General features: G+C 47.6%; 1 protein-coding gene across 1 annotated transcript in view; it reads right to left on the minus strand.

Annotated features, from left to right (window-relative positions):
* CCDC85C (coiled-coil domain containing 85C) overlaps positions 1-12,156 on the minus strand; it is a 109,652-nt gene extending 97,496 nt beyond the window's left edge. Inside the window, exon 1 of the mRNA XM_066188781.1 lies at positions 10,894-12,156. Within this exon, the coding sequence (XP_066044878.1) occupies positions 10,894-11,605 (712 nt within the window). The 5' untranslated portion in view covers positions 11,606-12,156. The remainder of the gene's footprint in view (positions 1-10,893) is intronic.
* Positions 12,157-12,652: the final 496 nt, after the last annotated feature.

Raw genomic sequence — 12,652 nt, forward strand, 5'->3', positions numbered from 1 at the left:
GACAACCTTTCATACATAATTGCCTAGGAAGAGTTACTGCAGTCTTGTCACCCTCCTAACGCGTCAGTGATACACTGACAAATAGATCCTCCTTCCCAATTCCACCATGCAAATGGAAATAAAAGCCCATGTGGTTAAGAAACTCTGAGTTCACACCCAAGAGTGACTTTGATGACTTTTCAGTCAGGACGCATTAGGAGTTACCGGGTTACCAGCATCAGAAATAAAGCAATCAAGGGATCAGGTAAGAATTTAACTGGAAAGAGGAAGAGTGCCCTCAGCAATTACAGCAAAGACACCACTGCTTTGCAGTGACATGGGGAGCAACGTGACAAGCAGGACCCTTCTGCTTCACAGCTGTGATTCTTCACTTCAGCCAAAACTGCACTAGGCTGACAGACAAACATTTAAAATACACATATCTAACATGATACTCAACTGGGCAACATAGATGGGATGAGTTGAAATAACAACAAATGCTGTGCCCACTCTCTGAAAGGTATCAAGGTAACCTGTCATCGTGACAGCACCAGCAGCATCTTTCTGCACTTTTCTGTATTTGTGGACAGGCAAACCCTCCTTTTTACCTAATTTTGTTCATCTTCTCATTTGGGAGAATGATTATTTGACAAGTTTCTGGTTTTTTACAGCTGGCGGGATACTGATCACACTTCATCATCCCGTGGTTCCAAGAAGTATATACAATACAGAGGGAAGCAACCCAACATGTAAAGTGCTTTTATCTCAGCAAAGCTGAAACAGGATCTGAAGCAACTCCAAAACTGAGCATTAGAAATGTGTGGAGTTACTTTAAAGACTTCTCCTTCCTTGTTAGTTCAGTATAATTCAAAACCTGTTTGTTATCACTGGTATCATAGCAATGGTCAGAGGCCCTGTTAGAGGTAAGGGTCTAATTCTGTTGAGCACCACAGTAAACTTGGAGAAGACAAAGGAAATATATTACACTGGTTGTATAAAAGGAGAAGCACAAATCACATAATTTAGCTAAAACAATACCAGAAAGCCATGTAACAGTGAGACAGCACTCCAAATTTGAGTCCCAGTTCAATGCTCTAACTTGAAGAACCATCCATCCTTTTTTTATTTTAAAGCTTACATCTAAAACAATACAGTCTTAACCAACGCCATTAAAAAGAGGACTGCATTTCGGTACAAGAGGTCAGGAGACAAGCACGGGAGACCTTCAAATAAATTGCTCAAAATCCCAGAAGCAAACAGTTGCACCAAAAACTCAAAACTAACAACTTTCAGAAGATGGTTGAATACAGTCACACACGTGCAGCTACATCCACGTGTGGCCTGGAGGACAGAGCTGCAGAAACCATTACTACTCCTGAGGTAGAAACTGCAGCCACTCCAGAAGAGAAGAACTCCACAAACAAGGCATTTATTATCATGCTTCAAGACATCAAAGAGGAATAAACACACAGGCTTTAAAAATGGATCCCTATTTTTAAAAGGCGTTAAAAGGGTGGAAAAGGATAACCCTCTAAATGTTATCAGAACTGAAAGATGGAAGGGCTGCTGCACTGACTGAAATACTCAGCTGGTTTGTAGCCTCAAAAATACGTATCACAGAGAAACGAATGAATAATTGAAATAAAGCAAGCAAGTGCAGAGGTATTTCTAAGAGCAAAGGACAGGTGTATCAGCAGTTTGACCAGGAGTGAATAACTGACTCACTCCCATGCTGGGTTTCAGCTGCAATCAGGAAAATGAACAAGGGAACATTTTATCAGAGTTTTTCACAGTGTGCCATCCCTGTGCAATGCATGAGCTGCTGGTGAAGATCATATAACCTATAACTATGTATCACATTCAACAGCAAACAAGCTTTTAACTCAGGGGAAAGGGATTAAAAGCTCTGTAGATCCAAAGCATAGATCAAAGTTATATTCAGCTGCTGGGAAACAGATAAATATGAGACTGAAAATCCCAGTAAGGGAGATAAGAAAAGGAAACCAAGAAGACAAAAGAATACTGTGCATCACAATAGCCCTTTAAGATTGTACATAAAAATAAGATTTTCTTAACACCTTTGTTAGGGGCTGGAAAAGATTCAGCATAAATCAAAATTAGTTCTTTTTAATTACTGATACTCTGTCAGCATCTGATGATGTTACTCTGGCATAAAACAGTAGATTTTTATGTAATTGTCCTGCAACCTATTCTATTAGATCTTACTAAAAAGAAAAAGGGGGGGGGAAACAGTGAAAACATCAACATGAAAATGGTAAATTCCTGCATGTATATAACCAGCAGTAGTCCTCAGGCAACACAAAAATCAAGCAGAACATTGCCTAAACAGGACAGATTACTTCCCTTGTTGGAGATTAAAGACACTCTGGATTTCCTTTGAAAAAAATACAAAAGCAAGTGTAAAGAGTCCAAGTCTCAATTTCATTCAAGTCCAACAGCGTCCCGCAGTAACTTCACTGGTCACTGAGATGTACCACACCACTGAACAGTCCATGGCCTCACATAAAGTCACAGCCAGGAGCAGAGTGTCACAGAAGTGGCATTTAAAGGACAAGACATTATCAATAAGTGTCACAGAGTGAGAGAAATGTACCTTAGCAAGTAAAAAACTGCAGATGAAAGACAGACGCCAGCCCTCCAGAGACTGCTTAGCACTTAATCAAAAGTCAGAAACCAGGAATCTTGCATTTGTGATGCACAGCCACCTGTCTTCAGATGATCCAGAGATGATGGAAGATGTGGGGAAGAACAAACAAAATCTAGTCAGTCCCACTAGATCAGAGACTGACAGCAAGCCTCATCCTGCTATTTCCATAGAAATATTACGCTTTGGGGACTGGAAACACTGTCTTTTTCTTCTTTTCTAAAACAATGGTTTGGTTTTGCTGCTCTGCTTTGAGTAGTCCTTTGGCCTACTCCTTTCCTCTTCATGGATCTTCTACAGCTCAAGGACAGAGAGGCAGCTGCTGTGCAGCCTTCCCTGCTGCACCTGGATGCTCTCATTGTCCTGGGAATGCAGGGACAGGTCAGACACAGCTGTCAAACCCCCAGGCCCCTGGAGGTGGTTTGGTCTTACTGTCCTGGAGATGGTTTGAAAGAGTAGCTAAGTATCTCCTCTTGCTTCCTAGCCTGAGCCCTACTCCATCCATTTGCTCCTCACACTTCATCTTTCATCTCTCACAGACATTCAAAAGCAGCTGACCTTCTTGTACATGAATGAAACCCCAGCAGCAGAGGAGTTTAGGATGAAATGGGCAAAAGGCAGCAGCATGCAGTCCTGAGTGTCAGTGCACAGAGCTGGGGGATGGAGCAAAGTCTGAAGGGCTTTTCAGAGCACTCCAGCTTTGATTGAACTAATTCTGCCAGCACGCTGGCGTTGACACAACCACAGAAGACAGCTAGCGTGTCACCCTGCGACTGCAGAGTACAGCTGGCCAAAGCCCTGACACCATAAGCCCGACACTCACCCACGGTGCTCCCTCTGCTGCAGACAGCCCTCCCACCACAGCCACCCCAGGCAAACAGGAGACATCCCGTCCTACAAGCCCCTAGGAGGGCCCAAGCAGACAGTGAGATAACTCACATCAGATTTAGGATTGCTTCAATCTCACTGCAAGATCCGTGAAGTCTCAAAGGCAGTCGAAACTAACCTGTAATCTACTTCACAAGGACTTTAGGTCACGAAGACCCTTTACAGAAGAGGCTTTGAGCAAGGTGAACACTTGGCACCACCACCTTGGAGATGTAGGTCAGAACAAGCAATGAGTTCCCAGAGAGGGGCAAAATAGCAAGGCAAGAAACAATTTAAGGGAAGGAAGATCTGTGTATACAGGGGCTAAAGTAACCTGGCATAGATGGTCTTGACCCAGACATGAGTCACTAGGAAAGTGTTCAAAATAACCTGCCCAGCAGCCTTCAATTGCCATGGTGATAAATGCTCCCTAACGCCTAAGAGCAGCTGAGTCCTGAACTCCACGCACCTCATTCACTAACAAAAGCTTTCGTTATACTGAAAAGAGAAAATCACGACCAAATTGTGGCCATTTTAAGCCTCCTCAGATCAAGGGCCGATTTACACACCCTGGTTTCAATGGGGAGTACTGTGCTCACATCACTGCTAATTCAGAAGATGGAGCTGGCTTGCTTTTTGCTTCACAATTCAGTAGGCAAGGGGAAGATAGATTGTCTGAGACAGTGTTACTTTTTCTGCCAGGAGTTATCTATTTGCAGAAGTGGGTCAACTTTCTCTTGGTGGACATGTTCGTGTGCGAGTGCCTAGCAGCGCTGCCTGCGCCGTTCTGCCCGCTCCGCGAGCAGAGGAACCTCTGCACGTAACTATTTATGGCAGCCAAGTGTTTCATGAATTGCAGCAAGTTAACCACAAGGGGATGATGACATTTGGCGACAGGGCAGGATGAATTCTGGCTGGCAGACAAAAAGTCAGGTTAAAAATACAGAATGCAGAAGCAAACCCAGCCAGTTGCAGCTAATTCGCAGGAAAACTGGATGTGCAGCCCCCAAACCTTCCCTATTCCAGAGCAGCAATGCTGTGTGCTTTGCAGTGGGATGCATTAAGACCTGCGTGTGAGTGTGGAAAGAACATCAGCCTTCTGCGGTCAAGCATTTCAGCTGAATTTTAAATGGGCTTGGATGTTTTTAATTTCCCTAACTCCACACCTGATACGTACCAGATGTTTTTGCCAGTTTAAGCACCTCACCTCCATCTCACCTACCATCAGCTATTGTCCATTGTTCTGTTCCCAGAGCATCTCCTAAGGGCAGCCTCACCACAGAAGGATGCTACAAGGGCAGCCTTGGGGGACAAGGTCAGCAGACTCTGCCATGGATATGTCTGTGTGAGATGCAAGCAAGGCCACAGCCATGCTGTGGGGCAGATAAAAAGCCCAGTGCCTCCCAGGGTAGGCCTCCAGTATCCCCAAGGTCACATGGATGCAGGCACCCTTGTCCCCACAAAGTATTAACCCTTCAGCTTCCAAACGCAATGCTTCTGTCAGTCTTGGCATTCATGCCCCTCGTCTCCACACATTCTTAGAGTGTAGCACCTGCCAGGGCTGCATTTTGGGTTCCCATGCCTGCCACTTCATTAGATCACCATTTAATTCGATCCTCAGCTTTATTTGATGAAATGTCTCCAGAGGACCAAATCATTTACATGTAACCAACACAGTCTACTTCCTTTATTCTGATTGCTTTCGATGAGAGTAAGTGGATAATTCCATCAAAAGCCCATAGAAATTTGTCTTTTAATCAATACAAGTTTTTTCCTTCCACAGGACAGCTGAGAATAAGATATCTCTATATAACACTGAAAGAGGAAAACAAAATTAGAACACATTACCATGGAGAATATATTTCCAGATATGGCCCAATTTTAATTTAAGCATCCTGAGCCTTGTTTTCAGGGACACCAGCTACCCTGAAGATTGGGAGCCAAGCAGGCTGGCACATAGGCAATGCCTCAGCAAGAAGGCAGGAGTGGGCAACAACAAAGATGCCTCAAATGAAGCACTCAACGGAAATCCTTTGAATGAGTGGCCAATGACTACTGGCTACAAGAAACTCAAGCTGTACCCTTCATGTCTGAGACCTCAGCAGTGACAAGCCAATTAGCAGAACACATTGAACTTACAGCAGAGTTTGAAACAGCTGTTCCTTCAGAGATCCTACATCTATCTAGTGCACCACCCCAGAGCTGATTTCCTGTCTTAATCACAAGGAGTCTGTATGTAACAGCCTACAGCACCGAAAATACCAACACATTAAAAGCAGCCATGTTAAAAAAAGAACATTAAAGCCATTTTCAGAGAATGAAAAGTGCTCTTGATATAAGAAAATAATTGGTCAAGTAATCAAACCTGTGCTTAAGCTTGGCAGGAGCCACTGAGCTCTGAGAGGTCTCCAGCAAAGAGAACAGGACTTTCTGTGATCTGAGCTGCCCATACTGGGGACTATAAAGGGTGACATCTGAGTGCTCCTGAGAAAGGTAGTTTCCTCCCTTCCACCAGAGCTAGTACAGGTGCACTGCAAAAGTGAACAATGGTCACCTCAACACCTGGAACAGGGCTGATCTCACCTGGCTTTAGATGGTTGCATATGAATGAGCTGATCAGGCTTCCTCCTCATCAGCAGAGAGAAAGAGCACAACCAGCACACAATTCTGCTCTCTTTGATGGAGACATAGTTCACATAAAGCATGACACCAAAGTGCCTTTCTCCACATGGCCAATAAAGAATGTCCAAGGGAATGAAGGTGTTAAACCCTATATTGGAGATATCCCAAATTAAATGGGATGAACCTCATTTTTTTGCTTCTGCCCCTGCATATTCTCATCTCAAAGGCCTCATTAATATGCTATCATAAATAGTAAGTACATTGATTATTAATACAATAGTAAAACAAACTATTTTGGCCTTAAGGATGTGCAAAGAAGAGAAGTAAGTACAGGGTAGCTGCATTACCAATCAATACCAACCCACAGGGAACAGCCATTTCTCTGCGCCACCATTTTAACTACAATATATTGTACCCTCTAGGTAAATATGTGGACATGCACAAGTGGGAATCAATAGAACTAGAGATCTTCCCACCCCCTCACCCAGAGAGACCATTCTTCTTTCACTGAAGAAGACAGTGACAAGAGGCCATAAATTAATACCTGCTACTACAGGCTCTCTGCTGTACCCACAGCTTTTTTTCCTGGGCCTCTCTCACCACTTTTTAATTGTTGATGTTTTTAATAATTTATAAAAACAAAACATCAAAATTAACTCTTCACCCAACCAGAATGAAGTCAGAAACCACCCAGTCTAATTTGGGAACCCAGAGCAAACAGTTTCAGTGGAAGGTGAAGTTCTAATGACAACTTCAATTGATGGGTGTGAAATAAAACTAAAGCTTTGCCTGTATGCACAGGATTTTGTCCCGGGCACATCACTAGTTGAGCCTGTATGCCTCCAGGCTCGAAGATGGGTGAACAGTTGCCCCAGTCAGATGTAGATAAGGCTAAAACTGGTGGAAGCCCTTGCCCTGGCCTCAGGGAGCTTAGAGTCACTCCTCCCAATGTTCCTGCATACCTCACAGTCCAGGGATATATCCTGTGGGAATAAACCTGAGGATTTTTTCTTCCCCTAGGTCATGTTAAAATCAGTATCACCAAATGTGCCTGACTTTTTTTTTTTTGGGGGGGGGGTTTAATTCTTTCTTTTAAACCTAATTCTGTCAGAAGCCAAGCAGCTGTTTCAACAGAGCTGTCTAAAGCTGGATGGGCAGAAAGATTCTGTGTGCACACAGAGATCCACACCATGCATAAAAACGAAAGCCAAAACACTCACAAGCACACACAGTGACTGTCCCTCAGTTTCTGTCCTAGATCTGGGTAGGTTTAGAACTGTGACGTATGACATTAGAACTGGCCAGTTTCCATCACGCAGTTTGGTGGTGCCCCTGTCCCACAGCCCAGGTCCCTGTGCACACAGAGAATGGCCATACCTCTCACTAACAGAACAAGCAGGATTACATGAATTCTAATATTAGCCATTTTCACACTATGTTATAATTATTATCTTATCTTCCATGAGCAAATAATTAATCATCAGCTTCTGAAAGACAACTTGCAGACATAAACAGACTTCAAAAAAGTGAAGCAAAGGTGGACCACCAGTTGGGTTGGGGTTGTTTTTTACACTTACACCATTTATTCAGAATTCACCTTACAAATCCAGAGTTCATCACCTCACACTGGGGTGGGTCACTGGGGCCAATAAATCAAGCCTGGTTCAACAACTCACTTCCAAGGATCGCTGAACAGAAAATGAGAGACATTTAAGCCACATTTGCTCACTAAGATTCTACTAAAAATCTACCTTCCTGAAAGTGTTTTAACAGCCACCATACTGCTGACTCCTTTAGAAAAGCACTTAACAAGTGAAGCTCAATGGATACCACTAGCAGGGGCAGTATAGTTCTCCATTTTCCAGATTCCAATTTCAGGACTTTTCAGCTTTTCCATAAGCAAAAATACTCTAGCAAGCAGCTCACAAGTAGCAACCTTGCTCCCACCAGCTGTCCCAAGCTTCTGCTGTGTTCTTACTACAGATGCTAAATTCTGTAGTGCATCCCTTTCCCTAAGAAGGCACACAGGGCTGTTCATTTCAGTATTAGCTGAGCTGGCCGGGCAGTGTCTGTTTCACCCACTGGTTAGTACTCCAGTGCTTTAAAGACATGACACAACAGCAAATCAGAGCCATGCTTACAACCAAAAAATAAAAGGCCACGCACTCTTTTTCCTCTGCCTTCCTTCTGTTTTATTCCTGAGGGGGAAAAAAAACAAGAAAAGAGTACAAAAAGGCTGAGATCTCGACTGCACACACGGAAGGCAGGGACAGGAGCAGGAGACACGGCAGGATGCTCACTGCGGGGCTGCTCCGTGACAGCTCCACCACCCACCTGACTCACTGGAGTGGTTTTTCGTGTTCACCTGCTCCTGCCCCGCTCTTCTACACCGTCACAAGCTTAACAGAATTGTTGCTTCGTCCCAGGCAAACACCCCTCCCAGACTTCTTGCTGTCAGTCAAAAAAAGGGGCCTGATAAGCCCTGCATTTGCATATGTATTGAGAGGCATTTCCAAAGGCACAGCCAGGGAAATGGCCTTGCTGAATACCGATGCTATCTGAGAATGACAACTATTCAAGTCATTTTACAGCTTCACTACCTAAGTGGAGAGATCAGGCTTGTCTACATCTTTACAAGGATTATTAGCTTTAAAAGTGCTGATCATATCCTTTGCACCCTCAGAAATGAAGCCGCGCCGGTACACAGGAAAGAGCTTCAATTCCTCCCGCAGAGACCACCTTCCACAGTCACCCCAGAACCAGAAGTCACTAAAACCTAAAGGTCACGTCTGAAATGCCCGAGCCCGTACCCATCCTTCCGACACAGGAAATGAGAAGCGGTGTGCAAAGGCACGCATGGAAACACGTGTGTGCAGATGGTCCGCCTCCCTTTCCTACTCTTACCCTGCATACGGTAGGACATGAGACTCGGCTCTCAGTGCCCCCAAAAGATGCTGCTGGGCAGAGTCCCACACACAGCGCTTGAGGAAGGCAATGAGGACCGAGCTCTGAAAGCAGAGGCTTTCCTCTTTGTGCTGACAGGAACGACTTTGAATCCCAGGTGAAGCATCCCACTGTGCCTTCATCCCGGCTTGAAGGGGCAGCTCTAAGGTATGGTTATGTTTTGTATACTCAAGAGCCCTGAGACAATAGATAAATTCAACTGGCTTTGTCCCATTCAGCTAAATCGTACCAATACCTAAAAGAGACACGGTCTAAGGTTCACAAACCAGAACTGTGAAGCCCTTCTGTTCCAAAACAGTAATAGCACATTCAATATCTGTCATGTGCTCTTCAAGCCTCTGTGGAGAGCAATGCTTTATGAAAATAAAGTCAAGTCACGTCAAGAGCAGAAGCTATCTGCCGATTTACAAACCAGATACCTCTGATTTACACAGCACTAGAAGAGAGAGATTTAAAAATTCCACACCAAACATTTAAAGCTGTTTGCTGTACCATGCACCATCTGGTGACTGGATCACCCTTGAAACCAGCAATCCCTGACTACTGGGCAAGGTGGCCAGAACATCTCACTCACTCAGTGAGTTGAGACACACAGCTGAGGCAACAGGACTGCAAACAGCACATTCATGGATGAACACTTGTGAAACGAGTTGATCAATCCTCCACGTCCTCAGGTCTCTTGGGACATAAAGACTTGCCACAAATCACACATAAAAAAAGACCAAAACATCTGGGAGCTGAAAGCATGGTTGTCTGGTAAACACATCCACTGCTGATATCAATCAGAGCCAACCTCTAGGGCTCCATCCCCCTCTCTGTGCTTAGAGGTGGGAAAAGGACACCTCGACCATAAAATAGTCCTCTCTGGTTGAAAAAGAGGATTAAGAACATTAAAAATAGTCTTATATATAAGAATTTTTTAGATTGCTGCCTGGCTTGATTCCTACTGAGCCCTCTTGACCACACTACTCCTTCTAGAAGTCATGTATGTGGTCTAGCTGGTTTTAAAAGATTTAAAAAACCTCCCTTTTAAAGACATTCCAATGTTATTTTAATGCCTGATCACTATTAGACAACAGGAGAAACTTTGCTTGAATATGAACTGCCAGAGGAGGCTTGGCACGATTTCGTTGTGGAGCTTGTTTCGAACTTCAATGACTAGCCTGAACAAAATCGTGAGTACAGCGTGCCTTCGAGAGCAATCTCTTCTCTACAAACAAAACTCCTCTTTCTGAAGTGGAGACAGGGGAAAGCCGAGTCGCACCTCTCCAAAACTGCTGAGCATTTCACAGCCAACCTGCCCTGAGAGCCTGTGGAGCTAACAGGTGAAGCTCTGTGGGACAAACCTGCACTTTCATCAGATGCTTCCAAAATCTCACCCCATCTTTATCAATCTTATCAAACTAGCACACAAACAAGCCAAACATAAACTAAAATATGTAAAGGGGGAGAGAAAGAGGAGGAAGAGTGGGAATACAATCAGTGTTTATTTAACCCTGAAAACTCAGGCTGTTTTTGTCCAAAAAGAAACCCAAAACAAACAAACAAAACCAAACACCAACCCTGGTGGAGATATAAGAGACTCCAACCCTCAGCCCCGGACATCGATAACACACTGATAACACACACCCCGCACACAGGTGCCCCTCCCCGGCTCCCGGGGCTGCCAAAGAGGTCACCAAGGATGGACAGGGTTGGGAATGGCCAGGACCTCCCTCACCCCACCAAGGGGGACCGGCCATGCCGGGGGTGGCGGCGGGGCCAGCGGGGCGGGGCAGGGGCGGGCAGGGGCTCACCATTGAGGCCGTTGGGGATGCTCCGGTGGTGCAGGGGCGCGGACAGGTCATCCATAGACCTCCGCATGGCCCCGGCCTTGCTGTCTCCGGCCTTGTGGTGGTGAAGGTGGTGGTGATGGTGGTCGGGGCTTCCCGCGCTGCCCGTGCTGGAGGTGCTGCTCCCGTCCCCCACGTCCCTGGTGGCCGAGCCGCCGTTGAGGTTGTTCAGGCTGGCCTGACTGTCGATGGAGCTCCGCGAGCCGGCCCCGCTCCGCTCCTCGTCCAGCATCAGCACCATCTCCTTCAGCTCCACGTTCTCCCGCAGGAGGGTCTCCTGCCTCGCCTCCAGGTCCTTCAGCTTCTGCTGGTACATGCCCACCTCCTTCCACATCACGCTGGCCGTGTGCCTCCCGAAGCGCTGCCATTCCCTTGACAGCTTCTTGCCTTTTTGCCGGTCGTCATCCAAGAAGCAGCAGAGCTCCCGCAGCTCCTGGTTGTCGTCCTGCAACTTCTGGTTCACCTCCTTCAGCCCGCGGATCTCGTGCAGGTGGAGCTGCAGCCGCCGGTTTACATCTTTCATCAAGTTGCCGTGTTCCACCATTAAGTTCATCTTTTCATTCTCCACTTTCCTCAGTCTTTTCACCAGCTCTTCCTTGCTCCATCTCAGCATCTCCTCTTCCGAAATTTTGCTCAGGTCTTCTTTAGACCCTTCCAAAGAATTTTTTGCCATCATTTGTGCCTAGGCTGCGTTTGCTCTCACAGGATAACAAATGGTTCGGGTTTTTCGGATGATTTTGTTCGCCTGATTTCCTAGAACTAAAATTCACTGCAGCATCTCGGGGAAGAAATATTATAGTTCTCCGTTGAGCGTTGGACAAGGAAGAAAAGCAACGCCGGACTGGAAATTCTGCTCCCCCATAGACCCCATAATAATAATAATAATAATAATAAAAAGAAAACACAAACCAAAAGGGGCGGGGGGGATTAAATAAAAAAAGGCGTCCCCACTGCCCCGGAGGGTGGGGGCGACAGGGAGCCGAGAGCCAAGCGCTGCACTCTCCAAGCGAAGCCTCCGCAGGGATCGGCCAACTTACCCCGGGCAAAACAACTACGCGGCGGCCGCCCCCCCGTTCCCGGGCGCTCCGTCCACTTGTCCTCCCGCCCGCCCGCCGCCCGCCGCCGCCCGCCGCGGGGACCGCGCACCCGCCGCCGCCGCCGCTGCCCCGCTCCGCCGGTGCGCGTCCGCAGCCTCGGGGCGACGTGGGGCCGAGCCCGGCGCGGTGGCGGCCGATGCCGGTGCGGCGCTGCCGAGGAGCGGCGGGGGAGCCGGCGCCTTCCCGGAATGGCTCAGCCCTCGGGAGGGAGGGAGCGAGAGAGCGAGGGAGGCGGCAGCGCCGCGGCTTGGTCCCACCTCCTGCCGGGCAGGGCGGCCTGGCCCTGCCCCAGCCGGGCCGAGCGGCAGGGAAGGAGAGTCGGCTGCTGGCGGCGGAGCGGAGGGAGCGGAGCCGAGCCGAGCCGAGCCGCGCTGAGCCGCCCCTTGGCTGCCGGGCTGGGCGCTGGCCGGGCCCGGTGCGCCGCGCCCGCCGCCGGCTCGGGTTACGGGAGCCGCGGCCGCCGCAGCCAATGCGGGGCCGCCTGGCGCCTTCGAACGGCAGGTACAAAGGGACGGGGCCGCTCCCTCCCTCCTCCCCCCGCCCTCCGCCCGCCCCGCCGTGCCCTGCCGTGCCCTGCCCGCCGCGGCCGTGCCGGCTCACCGCTGCCCCCCCGGGGCTTCCACCCC

This window comes from Chamaea fasciata, unplaced genomic scaffold (genome assembly GCF_029207755.1).
Source record: "Chamaea fasciata isolate MVZ Bird 193981 ecotype frontalis unplaced genomic scaffold, bChaFas1.0.hap1 SCAF_7, whole genome shotgun sequence".
In the NCBI taxonomy this organism is placed as follows: Eukaryota; Metazoa; Chordata; class Aves; order Passeriformes; family Sylviidae; genus Chamaea; species Chamaea fasciata.